Source organism: Manihot esculenta, chromosome 13 (assembly GCF_001659605.2).
Source record: "Manihot esculenta cultivar AM560-2 chromosome 13, M.esculenta_v8, whole genome shotgun sequence".
In the NCBI taxonomy this organism is placed as follows: Eukaryota; Viridiplantae; Streptophyta; class Magnoliopsida; order Malpighiales; family Euphorbiaceae; genus Manihot; species Manihot esculenta.
Window position 1 is genome coordinate 6130132 of NC_035173.2, and position 20061 is coordinate 6150192.

Genomic DNA, 20061 nt, shown 5'->3' on the forward strand with positions numbered 1-20061 from the left:
GAATTTAGAAATAATAGGTTGTTTCTTAGTTTTCCAAGAGATAAAGCCGGGTTTCAAGTATATACAATATTCAGAGAATGACTTTCTAAAATAAGTGCAAGCAATCCAATCAGAGTCGCAATAGGTATTTAGTGACAGGTAAATAGAGTTCCTGATGCAAGGACCTTTTAAAATAACGAAGTACATATAAAGCAACATCCCAATGGAGCTTTCGGGGCATGCTCATAAATTGGCTCAACTATTGAATAACATGTGCCATAAACAAATCAATTACAAAATTACAACTCAGTTCCTGAATAAGACCAGACTCTGATACCATGCTCAAATATAAGATGAGAGAGAAAAGATCGAGTGATTTTATTTTAAACAAGAAAAATAATTTTATAGTTTTTTTGGAAGCATCCTGCTTCTCTTATATACTAGACAACATGTATACAGCATGTGCCATAAATAAACTAATCACAAAGTTATAATTCAGCTATATACAAGCAGAAGATGGCACACAATAAAACAAAACGGTTTAAATACAAAGTTATAAATAAACGAGAATAAAACGATATAGTTTTACAGTAAAAAAGGCAAATACAAGATCTAAAGTTGAATGACGGCTAATTAAGTTTGATGCAAAGCCAATTTAGGACAAAGCTCCAACACGTCAGGCAATGCAGGCCAGCTTGTCAAGTGATAATCCATTTTTCTTTATTTTTTTTAAAATTTTTTAATTAATTAAAGTAATTAACATATAATTTTTTTTTATTTGATAACATGTAATGTTAGATCGTGATTACTTTTGTTCTTTGCACTATTCTTGTTTGTATATGCAAAATTTGTTTACGTGTTGTTCCTCTTTCTCTCTTTATTAGGTTTCATCGGTTCCCGTGTCTTGTACTTAGCTCTCCACTCTAAAATATTGAAATTCCAACCCAAAAGATTAACAAAATCATTATTAATTACTTTTTATTAAATAATTAATCTAACTCAAGACTCAAGATGAAAGGGGAAATTATTAATTTAAAATATTTAACATGCTCATGCTATAGAAAAATGGGGATCGCTTAAAAAGTATTATAATTTGTTAGATTAAATTAGAGAAAAAGGAAGGATTATTATTTAAATGTAACGGTCGGTGAGTTGAAAACCAGAAATTTTATAAAATTAAAACTAGCGGCGAAACCGCTGGATGAAAACAAAAAAAAAGGAAAAAACAAAATTCTCTCACACTCCATACATAATATTTTATTTAAATTTAATTTAATTTTAAATTTTAGCATATTAATTAATTATATACTTCTAAATTTGTTTTATTAAGATTTGTGGTAGGGAAGAGATTGCATAGCTCACAGCTTAATCAACTGTCTGTGTGCTTACAAATCAATTGGTCAAATCTCATTTGTCAAACTCTCAAGTCTCAACTCCTCCTTTTCATTCCCAATTTAGGATCTTGTTTACTTGTCGTTTTGGGTTATAGGAGTACTTCTCCCTTTTCATTACTATAAATTGGTTGTCTACAAGGCAGGGGTAAATCTTCTCCTTTGCCTACCTGAAAGTTACCCACTCCACCTTCGAATGGGCTCTATATGGTCTCTTTGTTTTAGTTGCAGATCAAATGGAGAAAAGGAGGGCTTTTATTTATCTACAAGCTTTTGATTGTTTTTTTCTTAATTTTGTGTTTTGTGTTGTTTGTGCATGTAGAAACTAGAGACTTCTCTGGTCTTTTTGAGGCTCTTGACTTTTCATGATTTTTTTTAGAAAAAGAATGTTGCCTTTGTGTGGCAATTTTTCTCTCTGATGGTTATTGTAAAGTCTGTCAGGTAATGCTTCATTTGGATAGATATCTATCTCATCGTGAGGAGGGTGCATCTTTTAAGTGTTTGGTACTAAGCAATTTTAAAATTCTTATTCAATCTAATATCAATATGGAACAAAGTAACGTATTTCTATTAAGAATTTTAGACATTCTTTTCTTTCAAGTTAATTTTTAAAGTGAATTAAATCTGATTTAAATTTAACATGGTATTAAAATTTATACAGGTAAAAATGCTTTCTAACCATTTAATCTTAACTTCACACAAATTTTTGAGATATAATTTTTAATTTTTTTTCTTAATATGCAATTTTTATTTAATTAAATTTGAAATAACAATTTAAGAGAGAAAATATCTCGTACCATCCATATTAAGACGCAACTTATGTGGTTAAAATGAAAGACGGGCATTAGACTTTGTGGCCCAATCAGCATAGCAGAAAAGGCCGAAAGTAAAGGAGACGCCAACTTGCGCAGCCCAAGTTTCTGAACTCTCAGTTCTCACCCTTCAGCTTAATTCTCTAATATTTTGTTTGGCAGGGAAGAGAATAATTTTTTTTTTTTTAAGTATAGTGTTTAAAATATAATTTGTTTATAGTTTTTTAATTTTTTTTAATTGTGTATACTATTTAGAGAATCTTGTGGCCCGTCAGTTTACTGAATTGGAAAATCCAAGTTTTTTACGGTTGTTAAAAATCCAAAAATATTATTTTCAAAACTACACTTTCTCATGTATTCAACGTTTTAATTTATTTTGTAAGTTATTTGATTTATATATATATACGCGCTTATAATATTAGATTTTTTTTAATTTAATTTTTTAAAAAAATTAAATGTGATTTAAATTTAACATGATTTTAAAAAAAATTTCATAAATATTTTTTAAACGTGTAGGAATGCATTCAATTTTATATTGATTTAAAATAAAAATAATATATTTTTATAAAAATTTTACACACCCATACTTCTTAAATTGATTTTTGATTTAGGGTTTTTCGATGGCGGTTGATAAAGAAATGGACCCACTTTCCCAGCTAGGACCTCTCTGGAGCATGAGCTCATTGGAGTAAAGACAAACTCAAAAGCATGTTCTAAATATCTGCAGATGCATCACTTATTTCAAACAATTTATATAAAATAGCTTTTTTTTTTTTAATTTTAAAAAATATACTTCCACCAACAATACTTTATCCTGCTTGAAGAGGAAAGGCTTTCCAACCAAAATTAATTACATAGTATTTTCTTTTAAGAAAAAAATTATTATTTAATTTTTATAATATAAAAAATTTTATTAATTAATTTTTTAATTTAAAAAAATCTATTAATTAATATTTCTATTAATTTTAATTTTTAAATATTTTATTATTTAATTTTTATAATTTAAAAAATTTATTATTAATTTCTTAAATTTTTAAAAAAATTTACTAATATCTCAGTAGTATTTTAAATTTTTTATAATATTTAATAATTAAAATTAATAAAGCGAGTAATTAATAAATTTTTTAAATTATTAAAATGTTTTAATATATTTTTTAAAATAATAATTTAAAAATAAATTTAAATAAAAAATATATTTAATATTTTGATCTTTTACTGTAATTAAAAAATAATTTAATTTTTTAATCATTCACAATATGAAATAAGAGGAGGATATATGTAACTGTTATGAGAAAGGAAACGGAGGACACGTGGAACTTCAAGGATCCCAACAATGAAAAACTATAAGAATAAATTACTAAATAACTTTTTTTAAAAATGAAAATAACTTAATATTTAAAATTACCAACAATAATATTTTTATTATTAAAGAAATATTTTTAAATCAAAATTTATTTAAAATTAAATGTAAATTATAGAATTTATTTGATAAAAATATTAAATTGAATTTATTTAAATTTTTTATTAATGTTGATGAGATTAATTGAAAATAATTATTTTTATCATAATTTATCAAATAGAAGAGGTGAGCGGCAAAGGAGAGAGTGGATGGATGATCCGCATTAATTATCATAGAGCGCCGACATATCATGTCATGTATTACATAAAGAAAGAACATAAATGGGAATGGCGTTTTGGGTTCTCCATGTCTTCCGCCAAAAGCATATTTTGACATGTTTTGGCCACCATTCAATTGTTCTTTTTAAGTTTTTAACGTACACTGTAGAATATATTGAAATTTTAATAAAATTTATTTTTTAATTGTATAATTATATCTTTAATTTATTTAAAAATTAAAATAATACTATTTCATAAGGATAGAATAATATAAGTATTTTTGCAAACTATGATGCTATTATTGTAGAAATTATCAACTCTGTCTTTTACAATATGTAGCTTTGAAACCTAAACTTGAGAAAAGGTCACTAATTGCCTAATCAAATAAATATTAGTGTGCCATAATATTTATTTTAATTTATTAAGATTACAAAGGTATTAATGATTGCTCTTGTTGTAGCATTGGCAAAAATAAAAATAGTGAGGAAGAATAAATAAATAAATTATTTAAAATTAAAGAAAATTTTTTTATAATTAATATGTAAAGTGTTAATTTTATAATTTAAAATCGAATCAAAAATTGAAATTTTAATATTTATTAAAATTGAATTAATTTTTTTATAAACATTTAAAAATTTTATTTTACTTTTTAAATATATATTTTAACCTAAATATTAATGTTGCATTCATATTAGTCCTCATAGAAGCTTTTTAAAAAATAAACTTGGAACAGTATATAAAAAATATTTATTAACGAGAAAAATTTTATTATTAAATATTAAAAATTAATCGTTAAAAATTATTAACAAGTACTTTATTTGGTTGTTAAACTGTTATTATAAATTATTTCATTAAAAGTATTGAATGAAAATGTTGTACTGGAATCGTTAATACTAATTAGATAATATTATAATCTATTGTTAAAATTTAATATAATAATAATTAATTACATTATTAATCATAATATATATATTTATTATTAAAATTTATATTTTCCTAGTGAAAATTTTGAAACAAAGACAAAGATGTATGGAAGACATCAAAATGATTACATATATTCACAATTTAGACCCGTTAATAACCTGATCATATTGCTATTTTTGTCTTGAAGGCAAATAATTTTAGGGCGAGCAGTATTCGGTTCAAATCGAAAAAATCGATCGAATCAAATTGATTTAAAATTTTGGTTTGGTTTTTTATATATTTCGATTCGGTTCAATTTTTAATTTTAAAATTTTTGATTATTTCGATTTGGTTCGGTTTTGATCAAAAAAAGCAAAAAAAACCGAACCGATTAGTGATAATAATATATTTTTTCAATAATATAGAGAAATTAAATCATATTAAAATTAAAATATTTTAATTAAATTTTAAAATATTAAAAATAAAGTGTGAAAAATAAAAAATTATTAAAAATCGAAACCGGTCAAACCGAACCGAATCGAACCGAATCAGACCGGTTCGGTTCGATTCGGTTTCTGACCAAAATCGGTTCGGTTTGGTTTTTATAAACACTAAAATTTTGGTTTTCGGTTTATTAGGTTCGATTCGATTTTGAATCGAACCGACCGAACCAAAGAGCTTAAAAGGCCTAGAAAAATACAAGACTATTATTATAATAAGGCTATTAACCGCTCCAAAAAAAAAAACAAAGGACCAGGCTTGAAAGTTCAAACTCACAACTTTAAAACCCTAATGCTAAGTTTGAGAAGCTTCTAACCCGCTGCTTCTTGTAACGATGCCAGAAAGGGTGGCTCGTAAGATTGCCACTAATAAATTGAAAATAAACTCATGAAATACAAAATAACCATAAATATAGAAAGAAGATCCTCAGCTCAAACAAAAATCTAATAGCCAAAGCAGAGAACCACCACCTAAACAATGTCTATGTCAAGGGAATATTCACTGTTCAAAGCTAGCAGAGTAGTATAAGAATCTAGAAATACTTGGCAATAAAAATTATAAAATTGTCTGTTTATATATATTAATACCTGCTGCAGGATCATCGCACTTCTCTTCCGAGAGAAGCCAAAGGTGTAATGGTCTTTAAATAAATAAATAAAACGGAAAACACGTGGAGAAATTAAGGAAAGTGTTGAAAGCCGCCATCATTAGATTCATTGTTAGTGTTGACAATTTAGAGACTTCTCCATCACTCTCCACCTTTTCCCCCCAATCTTACCTAACCCGCTTCCCTTCGTTTCGATTGCTACTGCTCCTTAATCTGTATTTTAGCCTTTTCAATCCTAAGCTCAATTCCCCAATTATTTTAAAAAGTAATATTTAATTAAAACATTATTTTTTCATCTTATAATTTTATTATTATTATTATTATTATTATAATTAAATTCAATTATATTATCTAGCTTCAATAATTTAAAAATTATGAAAATTAATTTTTAAATTAAACTCACACATTTTAAAATTTTATTCACTGATGCTAAAATAATAAAATAATATTTTTAATTTAATTTTAACATTATTTACAACTTTTTATCACTCTTAAAATTTATATATATAATTTTAAAAATTATTTTTTTTTTTTAAATAGAGGTTGGGAGAGTCCAACCTTACACCTTTCAAGGTTACAGAATGCACTTTCCACCAGGCTAAACCTTGGAGTGCATAATTTCAAAAATTATTATTACTAAAATAATCAATTAAAAGTCTCATTAAATATTTATATTCAGTATTCCGTACACAATAAATATTAAATATTTTTATAAAAATTTTAAAAATTACGCTCATAGAATTAATTTTAAATAAGTATATAAATCTGAGAGATTTTAATTTTATTCGTTGAATTCTTAAATTTTTAATTTAAAAAGATAAAAGTTAAAAGAAATTTCATATCTTGTTAAAATTAATTTAACATATATTATTTTTCTATTAACTCATATTTAACAATATTATTTTATTATTATAATATGAGTTAATAGAAAAATAATATATGTTAAATTAATTTAAGTCAGATGTAATTTCTAAAATTCTTTAATTATTGAAAATGGAGAATAATATAATTAAAAAATACATATTATTGAATTTAATTTCTAAAAACTAGTCGTCATGCAAGGCGCCAGCTGTTAAGGCCCTGGATTCCGTGATTTGCTACATGCTGGACCTCGTGGGTCCCCCTGCTCTTCCCTCCTCTTGTTTTTATTTATTTATTTCATTTTGCCTTTTCTACCTTTTATTTATAACCATAATTTTCAAAATCAAATTAAGCATGTAGCACTCCATTTCACTTTTTTTTCCCACATTTCTTTTTGTTTCATCAAATTATTTTAATGAATTTTTATAAAATTATTTTTAATTTTAATTTTAAAATATTAATAAAATATATAAAAATTATAAAATGGATAGAATAATTTTTATAAAAAAATCAAATAATTTCATAAAATTACTGACACTAGAAGCATAATCTTTTGTTTTATTGAAGAGAGAGAAGAAGCATGCAAGATCCAGTAGAGAGATAATCTTGTTTTTAAAAAAAGAAAATAAAAATCAGACAACAGAGTGAGAATGAAACAGAGCACTATCCACCTCGCACCTTCTCGGCCACGACACCTTTCGGCAAAAGGTTAATCCTTTTCATCACTTCCTCTGATACTTTCTCCTTCCATGGCCAAGACCGGTGTCTTTGATTCCGATCCGATGGTCATAGCCAAGGTCACCGAATTCAAGAAAGAACTGCAAAAGCTCTTCACCATCATTGTCGACGACGATGATTACCCTATTCACACTCTCGATCAAACTATACATACTCTCTCTGCCTTGAAAGGATTGAAGATGAACAAGAGATCCTTGTCTTTCAAGTTGCGCCAAACGCTGTCCTCATGTCCTGATGAATTTAAGTGTCCATTGTCTAAGGAATTGATGAGAGATCCTGTCATATTGGCCACTGGCCAGGTTTGTTTTCTGTATTTTTCTGCTAAATGATTTCGTTTTTGTTCTGTTTGCTACCTGACAAATTGCCCGTTATGGCTCGAGGATGTGTAATTGCTGTTTTGCGTTTCAAAATTTTCACTTTGGGCTTAGCCAACTGAGCTATTCACTTATTTCGCAGTAATTTTAGCTTATTGGAGGTGGGTATTTAATCTTGTTAAAGATTCAGGTAAATTGATGAGTAATCCTTTACATTCTTCATTCACTTTTGCTTTAGTCTCTCATTCTTTCTCACAATGTTGTTTTCAGATTTTTTTTTTTGGAAAAAAATTTCTCATCTTTGAATTTGGGTTAAAGTGGCATGATGATAACAATTTCTATACTTTACTGTGTTATTTGGCTGATTATCTTATTACTGAAATGGAATTAAATGGCAGTGAATCTTTTTGTTATTTTGATTTTAGTTTTGGTTCATTCCACTTGTTCTTATTTTGTTTCTTCCTGGTTATTGATTTATTTTATGTTCTTTTTTTGATGTGTAGACTTATGATAGACTCTTCATCCAGAAATGGCTGAAAGCGGGGAACCGAACATGCCCTCTCACTCAGCAAGTCCTATCACACACAATCCTTACTCCTAATCTCTTGGTTAGGGAAATGATATCACAATGGTGCAAGAGTCGAGGATTTGAGTCACCGGACCCTGTTCACTATGTTAATGAGGAAGGGATAACGGAAGCTGATCGCGACCATTTTCTGTCTTTGCTTGAAAAGATGTCATTGGCACTTCCTGAACAAAAACATGCCGCAAGGGAGCTTCGGTTGTTGACGAAGAGGATGCCATCCTTCAGGGCATTATTTGGCGAGTCTATTGATGCCATTCCTCAATTGCTCAATCCACTTTCAGCAAGCAAGTCTGGAAGCGGCATCCACCCTGATCTTCAAGAAGATGTAATCACAACCCTCTTAAATCTTTCGATCCACGACAACAATAAGAAGCTTGTTGCTGAAACCCCTATGGTAATTCCTCTTCTTATGGAAGCGTTAAGGTCGGGAACCATTGAAATAAGGACCAATGCAGCTGCGGCCCTTTTCACATTGTCCGCTCTTGATTCCAACAAGGCACTTATTGGGAAATCGGGTGCCATAAAACCACTCATAGACCTTCTAGAAGAGGGAAATCCTTTAGCCATGAAAGATGTTGCATCTGCAATTTTTACTCTATGTTTCCTGCATGAAAACAGGGGAAGAGCTGTGAGGGATGGCGTGGTGAAGGTAATCATGAAAAAGATTGCAAATAATGTGCTTGTTGATGAATTATTAGCTATCCTTGCAATTGTGTCTACTCACCAGAGGGCCGTCGAAGAAATGGGAGAGCTCGGAACAGTTCCTTGCTTGCTTCGCATTATGAGGGAGAGTATCTGTGAACGAAACAAGGAAAATTGCATTGCCATTCTCCACGTAATCTGTTTCTACGATCGAACCAAGTGGAAGGCGATGAGGGAAGAAGAGAATTCCTATGGAACAATCTCTAAACTAGCTCGAGATGGCACTTCGAGGGCCAAAAGGAAGGCTAATGGAATTCTTGAAAGACTGAATAGAGGTGTTAATCTTACGCATACAGCATGAAGGGAAATGTAAATTCTCCATCGGTTTCGAGCATTTTCAAGCGTCTTTGCCATTCTCCGTTGCCTTTCTGTAAATTCTCATTCTCTTCGCCTAAAATTTTTATTTCAGGTTAATGAATTTAGCCATTGTGAATAATATAGCCTAAGTTGTTGAGGATTTTCTAAAGGATTCCACATGAGATGTGGTTGTTGTGTAGTAACAACTCACAAGAGTATGTTCAATTGGTAGCAGAATTTGCTCTTCCATGCCATTGCCTTTGGACCCTCCATTGATAAAAGCATGAATCACAGACTAGCCTGAAATTGTAGGTTCACATTTGATTACAATAAAAATAGAGAAAAGGTTGACAGGTAAAATATAATTGTTAATTAATATTTAAAAAAAAATATAAAAAAATATATAGACTATTACATTGTTAATATGTAGCGATAATTTTTTAAAACAATTAAAATATCATCAGTTAGGAAACGTTGCAACGGTAATTTTCTAAAACTATTGCAGCGATAATTCTTTAAAACTATTAAGATATCATCTCGTTAGGAAACGTTGCAATGGTAATTTTCTAAAACTATTAAGATATCATCTCGTTAAAAAAAGTTATATTAAAATATCATCTCGAAAACTATGAGGATATCATTTCATTAAGAAAAGTTATATTAAAATATCTCGTTAGTTAAGATTCCAAGCAAAATATAAATATTATAAATAGTTTTTAAAGTTTTACAATTTTTTATTTAGATCTAATTTAATTTATGTTAAAATAATATTTTATTATTTATTTATTACGTCGAAAATTATTATTATTTACCAAAATATGATTTTTACACAAACAAACTGTTATCACATACTTTGATTGTAATCCAATAAATGAAGTAATAATTTCTCCATAGAAATCATTAAGAGCACAGTAATTACAAATTAGATATGTGAAAAGGGAAACATTTATGACTTTGACATGGAAATGAAAATTTCACATGAAACCCATTTCCTGACATAGAAAGCTCCAATTCAATGATACTCAACTCTATATGTTAAAAGTTTTAGGTTTCAATTTCAGGTTGGGTATTCTTTGGGAATAATGGAAAGAAATTTAAATTTTTGGAATATTCTCAACATGTAATTTTCCCTAGAAAATGAAAAAGAAAAAGAAAAAGAGAATAAGTGAAGTGAGAAGCAATGATTGCTCATTTCTCTTAGATGTAATTTTGAAGATAAAACAAAATTGAATAACAGAAATGAGTGTAGCATGTGGTATTGAGACTAAGACCACAGCCATCCAGAGAATCAGTGTCGGATCCATACTTCATTTTGAAGGAAAACAATTGGAAATATCATATAATATTTCTTGTACGTTTGGAATACCCAATATAACAATATTTGTTTTTTTTTTTTTTTAAAAAAAAAAGAAATTAAGCCAATCGGCCAAAAACTCTTCATCTTTATATTATTTTAATTTAAATATTTAAATTTGAAATAAATTAATCCGCATTTGCTATGTAATATTTTATTATTTTTTAAATATAAATTAATGCCAGGTATAAAAATATTATTAATTCTTGCTAAATTTTAATTAACTAATATATTTTAATCAACAACAAATAATCCAATCGTTGTGAATTTGGTTTACAACAAAAATACATCTAAATAGTAATATATATAAAATAACCAAAAGCAACATGTATGATATGAGATTTTCATAATTTTTACAGCAAAACAAAATTCATCTACCACCATACTACATATTTAAACAATTGGATTTTTTTTCTTCGAAATTAAATGCATTACTTAATTGTGGTTAATGAGAGCTAATATTACATATAAAATTAATTTATATTTAAAAAATAATAATAAAATATCCACTTGTATTCTCACATTTTAATTTTTAAAAATTAGCTAAATTTATATTAGAACCCTAATATTAAGTCAATTATTCAAAATTTCAGCGTTTAACATTTAAATTAAAATGTAAATATCGAGTTTTTTCTTCTAACTAGGCCTTTTTTTCATAATAAATTCAAGTCCAAAGGAGACTGAGCCTAGAGCCTTAAGAGAAAAACAAAACTTCAAGCCGATCAAGTGAAGAAATCCTAGTCTCAATATCCCAACAATAATCTAACAAAAATAAGAAAGAAAATCCCAACAAGCAGCAGCACCGCGGATGAGACTGATAAGGGAGAGAAGAGACGACATCGAAGAAAGTTGTTTCTGAAGAGGAAAAGCATGATTATATTTAAACCGCTATTCTCTGGAGGATGCTAAATTAATATTTACTTTTTAAAATAACATTGTAAAATTAATTATATATTCATACCAAATAATTAACCACATTAATTGTTTTATAAGATATACATGAATTACTATATTTTGTAAAAAAGAAAAAGAAAATCGATTAATTATGACAGATTAAGAAATAAAAATTTTAGACAATTTATTATATTCAAGAAATTAAATAGGATAATAAAAGAGAAATAATAATAATAATAATAATAATAATAAATAGTCAATTGAACAACATCACTCTCAATCCAAATATATATTAATTTCATTTGTATATATAAGTAGGAATACTACATGGCTAATAAAAAGATATTTAACTTACTAAGTATCAATAAACATTATTATAATAAATTAAAAATACTAGTATTTCTCATATGTATATATATATATTTAGGTATGTTGAGCATTGTTACAATTATCAGAGCAAAAAATAAAAATTAAATATATTAATTATTAATATTAAATTGAACTTTAATCATATAAGTATCAAATAATAAAATAATTTTAATTTTCTCCTTGTCAGTTTGCTTTTGAAATACTAGGTTTTTATTTTCCTTGTATTAACTTGTCTTAGTTTGTTGAAATATTACATTTACTTTCAGGTGTTGAGATAGAAGTGGAGGAGGAAACACAAGAGAGTTATGACAATAGGAAGAGGAAGAACTTCGTTTATGTACAATTCAAAAGATGACACAGCTCTCATACACAGATCATACTTTGAAGCACAATCGAAAAAATACATACCAATTATGATTTGACGATGCTCTCATACTACTATTGCTCTCCTGATCAACAATCATATTCATTCTATCTTGTAAGCCCAACCATGTTTGTTAAGATATGCTTGGACTGCTTCCTTTATTGCAAAGTTCGGAATGAGCTGTGACGGATCAAGTGGTTCTCGAGTCACTGGATCAAACTTTCCCACCTAAATTTAACTATACATTGAATGAGCAACAAATAATAATTCAAATGTAAGAACTGAAACTCAATCAAGAGATGCAATTTGAAGACCTTCTGAAGATGGTTAAGGATCACTGCTCTTTCATACGAAACCCCACTGGGTGTAATGACAGGATCTCGGAATATATCAAGTGTAATTCTACAACACAGGTAATCCGGCACCTGGAATTTGCATATCTTAATAATAATGAGGATAACAAAGTTATATAAATCAGACAGACAAAGATACTACCTCGGTTGGCGTATCATCTTCTGCGGCTCTTTTAAAAACTTGTCCTAAATCCTCAAATTGTTTCAAATGGGGAACATTCATCTCATCCAAGAATCCTTCTGTTTGACAACTATCAAGGAAATGTTTTTCCTCCAGTGCATTCTCACAGGCTTCTCTGTGAGAAACAAAGGTAATTCATGCGAGTGGTAAGTAGGAAAACGAGGCATGCAGATAATTGGTTCCTAAGCATTTGAAAAAGCAGAGATCCTTTCCAACAACAGAGACTAAACTCAATGAAGTTACATACTTCAAGCTTTGCAGTTCCCATGATCGCTTAGTGGATGATTGCTCCCATTGCATATATTTTGCTTTTGCAAGCTCTTGCCAGATCTCTTCTACCATATAACCCACTGGGTTGGCACCCCTACCAAGATCAAGAGCCTGTAAAGTTGACAAAGAATAAAAATTATTGGTACCAATCAGTCTCTTTTATTTGCTCTAGTGTACCTGAAGTACATACTGAAATCAAACAACTGTACAGGTTAAGCAATTGAATATGCGACTGCAGCAATATGAGTGCATGATAAAAGTAGCTCATGCAACACCCTGCTTTCTTATTCTCTTCAAAGGTCAGCAGTCAGCTTAAGCCTGCAGTGGACTGTGTGTTGCTTTTATATTATTAAATGTTAACCACTTTTACTATCCACCCCGCGGAGGGAGGGGGGGGGGGAACTAAGTGAAATCAATAGGTTAATGCCAAAAGAGAGAAAAAAAATTAGTAATACGTAAAATGTAAAGAAGTGATAACAACATAACAAGATACTAATGACTAATTTGTCTATCTAGCCTTCATGATGCAAATGCACAAATTGCCAGCTTTTGTTTCTTCGAAGAATCAGTAGTTTGAATTTTAAGATTTATTTTTCAAGGATTTTAATAATAAAGTAACGAACAATTTTCTTTCTATTACTTAATGTCTATAATTCATTACTCTCCAGTGGATTAGACATAAGGATATTTATTTCAAATAATTGAAGAGCCTTTAATTGCTTAGACGGAAGGATTTTTATTTCAACTAATTGAAGAACCTTTAATTGCAACTGTTCTTTAAATTTTAGATCTCAAGATAATAACTCCTTACCCTTTGTAATTCCTTTACTCCTCCAGCTAACTCATTCTTCTGTAGTAAGGCAAGTCCTAACATATAGTGTGCCTGTCATATGGAAGAACAAGGGTGAACTTCACAAGACCGCAATAAAATATATCTGCACATTTACATACAACAACACAAGTATGCATGTGTATAAGTTGGGAAGCATCTACATGAGGTTAGGTATTAAATTGAAGCCTACTGTTTCTGCTGACAATAAGCTGAGCACCAAAAAAGAGCGCCACGCCAATAAATGTAAGTAGCAAAATAATAAGTGCCTTGTAACTAGCTGCAACATGTTGACATTTTCCCATGTACATGAAAGGATTAACCTTTATGCTCAAAGCATAATGAATTTGACCAAAAACAAGAAAAGACAAAAATAAGAAGTCTGCTTCTTTTAATCATAAGCAACTTCCAGAATGGGCAATCTGGTGCGATAGTTACCTCCTAAGTCCTACCCCTCTTCTTCTTGTTCATATTTTTGGGATGATGCTCCTCTCTTCCTCACCCTTATTTTTATTTCATTCAGAGCAACATTATATTCTAGAATTGATTCATGTTTTCACACAAAAGATGATGTTTTTCTTTCTGTTGATAGTTACTTGGCATAAGGAAGAAGAGAGCACGGATAAACGTAATTAAATCTTTAAGGGATAAACAACTTATGTTTAGTCTATAATGCTGTTTACACTATGTTTGGGAGTTCTTATTAGATAGGAAAGTAAAGGATAATAATTAATCATCGGAAGGAATGACAGAGAAAGAATAGGATATTGAATGGGTGGATGGATTTATGAAAAGCAATTGTTGCCCGGGCGGTATGGAGCTCACTCCTATTGAGATAATTAAAATCGTACAATAATCAATTGAATTGAAGTCTTGCAAACTTATAATTTCCAAGCATGCTGGAATTGAACCTTCTAATGACACTGTAATAACCAGTGGTTTTTCAACTGTGATCAAGTTCAAACACAAGTATGCAACTATGCAAGATTAAAATCAACAAAAAGAATCCAAAAATACAAACCTTGACGGAATTGTAGTCAAGTTCAATCGCTTTACGAGAATCCTCTTCAACTTTAGTCCAATCACTGAATTCCAATAGCGTAAACCGTAAAAAAACGAGAGCCAGAAAAAAAATACCCAGAAGAAATATAATCGAGATATGGTTAAAGACAAAGGAAATGAGGTAGTGCTCGTACATACTTCCGTCTCCGATGACAGAGAGCGCGATTCGTCCAATATACCGGAACATTAGGGCACAAAGCAATTGCCTGGTGTTTAAACAACAGAAAAATTAGATGAATTAATGCCATGAAGAAGGGAAAGAAAACAGAATTAACAAAAGACCTCACCCAACAAAACCCTCTTTTACAAATTTGTAAGAAATGACACAATAGCACCAAAGATTGATTCTTTCTTTCGTCGTTTTTTTTTTTTTTTTTTTTTTTTTTTTTTACTTTTGAATATTCCCTTGATGGGTTAGAATTAGTACCTCAGTATAAGCATCAATGGCGGCTCCATATCTGTGCTTTCCGAAAAAGGTGTTGCCATCAGTCCTCAATACTTCAGCTTGTCTAGCGGCCGCCGCAGTGAATGCAGCTCCAGGACCCATTCTGTCTATGGTTTCCCCGACCGCACGCCCTCCAATTTCTCCAGCGACTGCGTCAAGCTTCTCTCTCTCCAGAAGTTCCTGACAATCGCAATTTATATATTCATGTCAAGAGGGTATACGCGTAGAGATAACTGTTAAATTGATGGGAAGATGAGTCGACTGTGATGAAGAAACGAAGCCTTTGGATTGCAGGCGAAGGTGGAGAAGTGATTGAGTTACAAGTCGAGCACCTAGTTAGGTCACAGAAAAGTTTTATAGGACGATTCTGCAAGCGGAATTTAATTTTAATTGGTCGTTGGAGTTGGCGAATGATTTTTTGTTTTTTTGTCTCACGTCACTCTTCCTTTTTTTTTTCTCCCTATCAAATGGTTTTCAAAATCACAACCCACGGATGGCGGGACTTTATTCTGTGTTATCTAGCGAGGATGGTGAGATCTTTCTTCCTCCTAAAACCCTAAAAATCGATTCTTATTTTAAAAATTAATTTTTTTATATCTAAATACAATCTAGATAAATTTTAAAAATATATAATTAATATAATTAAATTAAAAAATTCTAAATATATTATTTATTATAAATACTCTCTAGATAAATTTTATAGTTATTTTCAAATAAAATTAACATAATTAAATGTATAATATAAATTTAAAAAAATAGAAAAATTGGAATAATTAACAAGATCTAATTTATTTCAGAATGGATTTTTCTAACAATGGTGACGTTACAGGTTCTACTCATTGATATATATTGATTCTTACCTATACATACACATACAATCACGTGATCAATTATACAACGCCCATTAAACTTCAGCTTTTCTAAAATAATGTCTGCTAGTAATAACAATTTGTTTTGGCGACAACTCACTGGATCAACATCGCCTCGTAAAAGAAACAGCATCGTTTCGGAGAATTTAAAGGATAGACGGCAAGACAACTATTAAGAATGGGGATAAGTAAACAGATTTAGATTAAAAAATAACCTTCAAATTTCAATCCAAACAAATTAATTCTGCAATGATCCAACTGCATAATGTCTTGTTCCGATCAACATGATAATATAGCAAAATTGTTTACTCGTCCTCCTGGCTCCTCAACCTAGCCAGTTTGTTGGTAACAACAACATCCAACTGAGCTGCTCTCTCAACAATCTCCTTTCTCTTTCGGGTCGATACATCATGCGCAATCTCAGCACAGTAAGTCCTACAATTTTGTAGGCCGGTGGTAAGCAAGAGTGCACATGGAATTTGCACAAGTCCTCAGAAAACATTTTAAAGAAAGAAATATACCTATTGTGCATCATCAAAAGTTCAAGCTCCTTGACATTGTGTACGACAAACTTCTTAAATCCATTGGGAAGATAATGGCGAGTTTTCCTGTCTGATCCATAACCGATGTTGGGCATCAGAGTGCATCCTTTGAACTTCCTCCTGACCCTTGAATCAATACCCTTAGGCCTTCGCCAGTTTGTCTGTCACCAACAAAAAGATGCATTCAAAGATAAATTCAAAGAACTCCAACAAACAAGAGTACAATAACCGTTGATCATCATAGAAGAACTTCAACATGCATTGTGCATTCAAGCATTCAGGAAGACACTGAACCAGCAGAATCAGGGGGAGGGGGGAAATAAAGAATGTAGATCAGAACCAGGCCCCCAAATCAAAGGCTCCAACAGAGGCCTCAGAGGGAGCAGACATGTAGACCCATAAAGTTCAATTTCTGTGCACCTTACCATGCTACCTTCATAGTGTATTTAATCCAGAGCATCGGCTTATTGTACACAGATAACTAAATTTAAACAGAATTAGCTAACAAAATTGAAAGATAAATGAAACAAAAACCCTTAATAATTCATAATGGATTAACCTAGCACATACCACAGGTTTACTCGGCAGAGGGCAAGCACTTAATAGATCCAAAAAATCACAAATAAAGAGACTCAAAGCAGATGTACATCTCAAGACAAGGAAAGAAGCATCCATGAGCACACCTTAACCACAAATGATAATTGACCAGTTTCTAAAAGTGATCACATTATCTTATTAACTTTAGCAAAAATTGCTTCACTAATCAAAGCTAAAAAAATATCTAGAGCCAAGAATTTTAGGCACTACAAAAAAATGATGGCATAAAGAAGCAACAAACATCTAAAACAATTTAAAAAAAAAAAAACTGTCAATTTAATAGAGTACTTAATGGAAGGGAATTAAGGCATGCAAACCTTCACAGAAATCTTTCGATCACTCTGGGGCCTCTTGAACTTCTTTACTCGCTTCTTTACAATCTTCTTGGAGAGCAAAGGAACAGCCATTGTTTCTATAACACCAAAGGAAAGGGGAAAGGAACATGAGCAGTTGTCATATGCAAATAGCTTTTGTATACTAACATATATCTGGAAAGGATAAAAATATCAGAGACTCAAGGTGTGTTTACTTATTGAGAACATTTTCTATTTTTCATTTTCTGAGAAAACTATCATTTTTTCTTTCTATCAAAAAACAAGGGCACCCACTGATAATAATAAAAAAAAAAAACCAAATTTCTAATTGAAAATAATTTTAAAAAATATATGTAAATTTTATAATTACAATAACAAATTAACACAGAAATTCAAAAAATTAATTATTTTACTTTCTAAATTTTTTTCAAATGTATTATTCTTTTATTTCACAGTATTTAGAACAAATGTTTAATTTTTGTTACATAAGCATTGAAAACATAGTGGAAAAAAAATTCAAATCTTAGTTAAATATTGGAAATCTGGGGAACTAGTTTTATTCTGCATGCGATTTAAACTTAATTGCAAAGTTTTCTCTTTAAAAAATAAAAAGAAAGAAAAAGACAATTCCACTAGTATTCTACTGATGGTCTACGAATTATGCTTTCTGTGTACACATTAAGGTGTTCTTCTTAGATTCCAAGCTAGAACTACATGAGTAGACGTTCATTACAAGCTAACCCTAACCATATACTTTAAATAGAAATTCAAAATAAATCAAACAACGGTGAACTATAAATGAACAGATTTTCTAAGCTTAGCATTTTCAATTAGCAGACTCTATTAAAGTAAAAAGAATCATACAAATACTAGAACGAAGATACAGAGACACATAGGCAAAGATAAAAGAGAGCTTCGGGTTACTGACCTGCTTCAGCCGCTTGCCAGTGATCGCAAAAGTGAAGAAGGCTAGGGTTTTTAACTTCAAAGAGACCTATATAGGTGTGGCTGCTGGAGTTTCGTAAAGGAATTTGAATGGCCCAATACAATTCTGCTAGCACCTAGCGTCACCGATACGACGGGCCTAATAATGGAAAAAGGCCACAAATCAACTTCAGCCCTCAACTTAATCATGTTCGATTATATCTTGGGTTCTGGGTGGGAGTATTACGTTCAAACGGAAAAAACGGACTGCTATTTTTTTTAAAATTTATTTAATTTATTTTTAAAAATTTCAATTCAATTAAATTTTAATTATTAAATATCTATAAAATTAAACTCAACCGCAGCAATAACATATTATTTTTAATAATATATAAAAATTATATTATAAATAAAATTAAAATATTTTAATTAAATTTTAAAATATTAAAAATAAAATATTAAAAATAAAATAATCCATTAAAATTTCAATCAATTAAGCGAATCGAATTAAATTAGTTAAATTCTAATTAATTTTTATTTAAAATTAATTCAGTTCAATTTTTACGAATACTAAAATTTTAATTTCAATTTATTAAATTAAATTGACCGAATATTCACTCTTATTAAATTTAACTCACTTTTACAATTTTTAAAAATATAAATTCAAAAACGTACTTATAAAATATCATTATTAAATTATTATTCTAATTGTTAATAATTATATTTGAATCTTAAAGTGAATATGATTTTTTTTTTATTTCACTTACTGTATTACTTAGAAACTTAAAATTTATATATACACAAGATTAAAATTTTAGGATAAAACTATTAAAGTTTTAGATGATTTTTAATATATATATATATATAAGGGAAATAATTAATTAATAAAAAAAATATATAGCAGTTTACTATTATGATAATGAAATTTTAAGTTTAAAATGCCATTAAATTAAAAGAAATAGTTTAAAAGATAATAATATTCTATTTTTTAAATTAATAAGCTAAGTAAAATATAATTATAATAATAAATAATTAAATTTAATTAATTGTTAAAAATCAATACGTAATTATAATATCATATTATATATAAAAAATAATTATAATTATAATAACAAATATAAATAATATACATATAAGCTCAGTAGTTAATTTAAATCGAAATAACTTATCTAACGGAATTAAATAAATAATTTGATTAAATTTATTTAAAAAATCAATTCGATTTAATTTTTATTTTTTTTTAAATCAATTTAACCAATTTAATTCGATTTGATTTTAAGTAATAAAATTTTAATTAGATTAAACCAAACTGAGATATATTCGTTTATGTGTCTATCCTATAGTAGTGGTCTATTTAGATTAGCGTTGAGACTTAATTTCTCTTGT

The 20061-nt window shown here is 29.1% G+C and overlaps 3 protein-coding genes and 1 non-coding gene across 10 annotated transcripts; 1 reads left to right on the plus strand and 3 right to left on the minus strand.

Annotated features, from left to right (window-relative positions):
* Positions 1–7238: 7238 nt before the first annotated feature.
* On the plus strand, positions 7239–9557 carry LOC110630231 (U-box domain-containing protein 9). 2 transcript variants are annotated; one of them, XM_021777620.2, is made up of 3 exons: positions 7569–7708; positions 7866–7913; positions 8227–9557. In XM_021777620.2, exon 3 carries the CDS (start codon positions 8341–8343, stop codon positions 9310–9312), a length of 972 nt encoding a protein of 323 aa, XP_021633312.1. In that variant the 5' UTR covers positions 7569–7708; positions 7866–7913; positions 8227–8340; the 3' UTR covers positions 9313–9557. The 2 variants fall into 2 exon arrangements, with proteins under 2 accessions (XP_021633311.1, XP_021633312.1); XM_021777619.2 differs by lacking the exon at positions 7866–7913 and having other exon boundaries at positions 7239–7708.
* Positions 9265–15755, minus strand: LOC110630232 (E3 ubiquitin-protein ligase CHIP). 6 transcript variants are annotated; one of them, XR_006348270.1, is made up of 10 exons: positions 15412–15754; positions 15123–15190; positions 14944–15007; positions 13905–13976; positions 13071–13204; positions 12785–12938; positions 12604–12714; positions 12334–12517; positions 9520–9608; positions 9265–9402 (listed from the first exon to the last, which is right to left on the minus strand). XR_006348270.1 is itself a non-coding variant. In XM_021777622.2 (8 exons), the coding sequence occupies exons 1-8, from the start codon at positions 15468–15470 to the stop codon at positions 12392–12394; spliced, it is 792 nt and encodes a 263-aa protein (XP_021633314.1). In that variant the 5' UTR covers positions 15471–15755; the 3' UTR covers positions 12207–12391. The 6 variants fall into 6 exon arrangements, 3 of the variants coding, with proteins under 3 accessions (XP_021633314.1, XP_021633313.1, XP_021633315.1); XR_006348269.1 differs by lacking the exon at positions 9265–9402 and having other exon boundaries at positions 9473–9608; XR_006348271.1 differs by lacking the exons at positions 9265–9402; positions 9520–9608 and adding an exon at positions 11217–11517.
* Positions 15756–16483: 728 nt separating this feature from the next.
* Positions 16484–18827, minus strand: LOC110629431 (60S ribosomal protein L32-1). The gene is made up of 4 exons (XM_021776398.2): positions 18680–18827; positions 17755–17849; positions 16820–17001; positions 16484–16733 (listed from the first exon to the last, which is right to left on the minus strand). Exons 2-4 carry the CDS (start codon positions 17842–17844, stop codon positions 16604–16606), a joined length of 402 nt encoding a protein of 133 aa, XP_021632090.1. The 5' UTR covers positions 17845–17849; positions 18680–18827; the 3' UTR covers positions 16484–16603.
* On the minus strand, positions 17165–17281 carry LOC122721650. The gene has a single exon (XR_006348354.1). It is a non-coding gene; the product is annotated as a small nucleolar RNA snoR100 (small nucleolar RNA).
* Positions 18828–20061: the final 1234 nt, after the last annotated feature.

Bases quoted from the DNA above. Each gene is read 5' to 3' on its own strand.
- LOC110630232 (XM_021777621.2), bottom strand. From the start codon at position 15,531: ATGGGTCCTGGAGCTGCATTCACTGCGGCGGCCGCTAGACAAGCTGAA. The intron at 15,191-15,411 runs GTACTAATTCTA...TTTAAACACCAG, and splicing joins CCATTGATGCTTATACTGAG to GCAATTGCTTTGTGCCCTAA. The intron at 15,008-15,122 runs GTATGTACGAGC...ATTGGAATTCAG, and splicing joins CTCTGTCATCGGAGACGGAA to TGATTGGACTAAAGTTGAAG.
- LOC110629431 (XM_021776398.2), bottom strand. From the start codon at position 17,844: ATGGCTGTTCCTTTGCTCTCCAAGAAGATTGTAAAGAAGCGAGTAAAG. The intron at 17,002-17,754 runs GTTTGCATGCCT...TGTTGGTGACAG, and splicing joins ATCGAAAGATTTCTGTGAAG to ACAAACTGGCGAAGGCCTAA. The intron at 16,734-16,819 runs GTATATTTCTTT...ACAAAATTGTAG, and splicing joins CTTTTGATGATGCACAATAG to GACTTACTGTGCTGAGATTG.
- LOC110630231 (XM_021777619.2), top strand. From the start codon at position 7,421: ATGGCCAAGACCGGTGTCTTTGATTCCGATCCGATGGTCATAGCCAAG. The intron at 7,709-8,226 runs GTTTGTTTTCTG...TTTGATGTGTAG, and splicing joins TCATATTGGCCACTGGCCAG to ACTTATGATAGACTCTTCAT.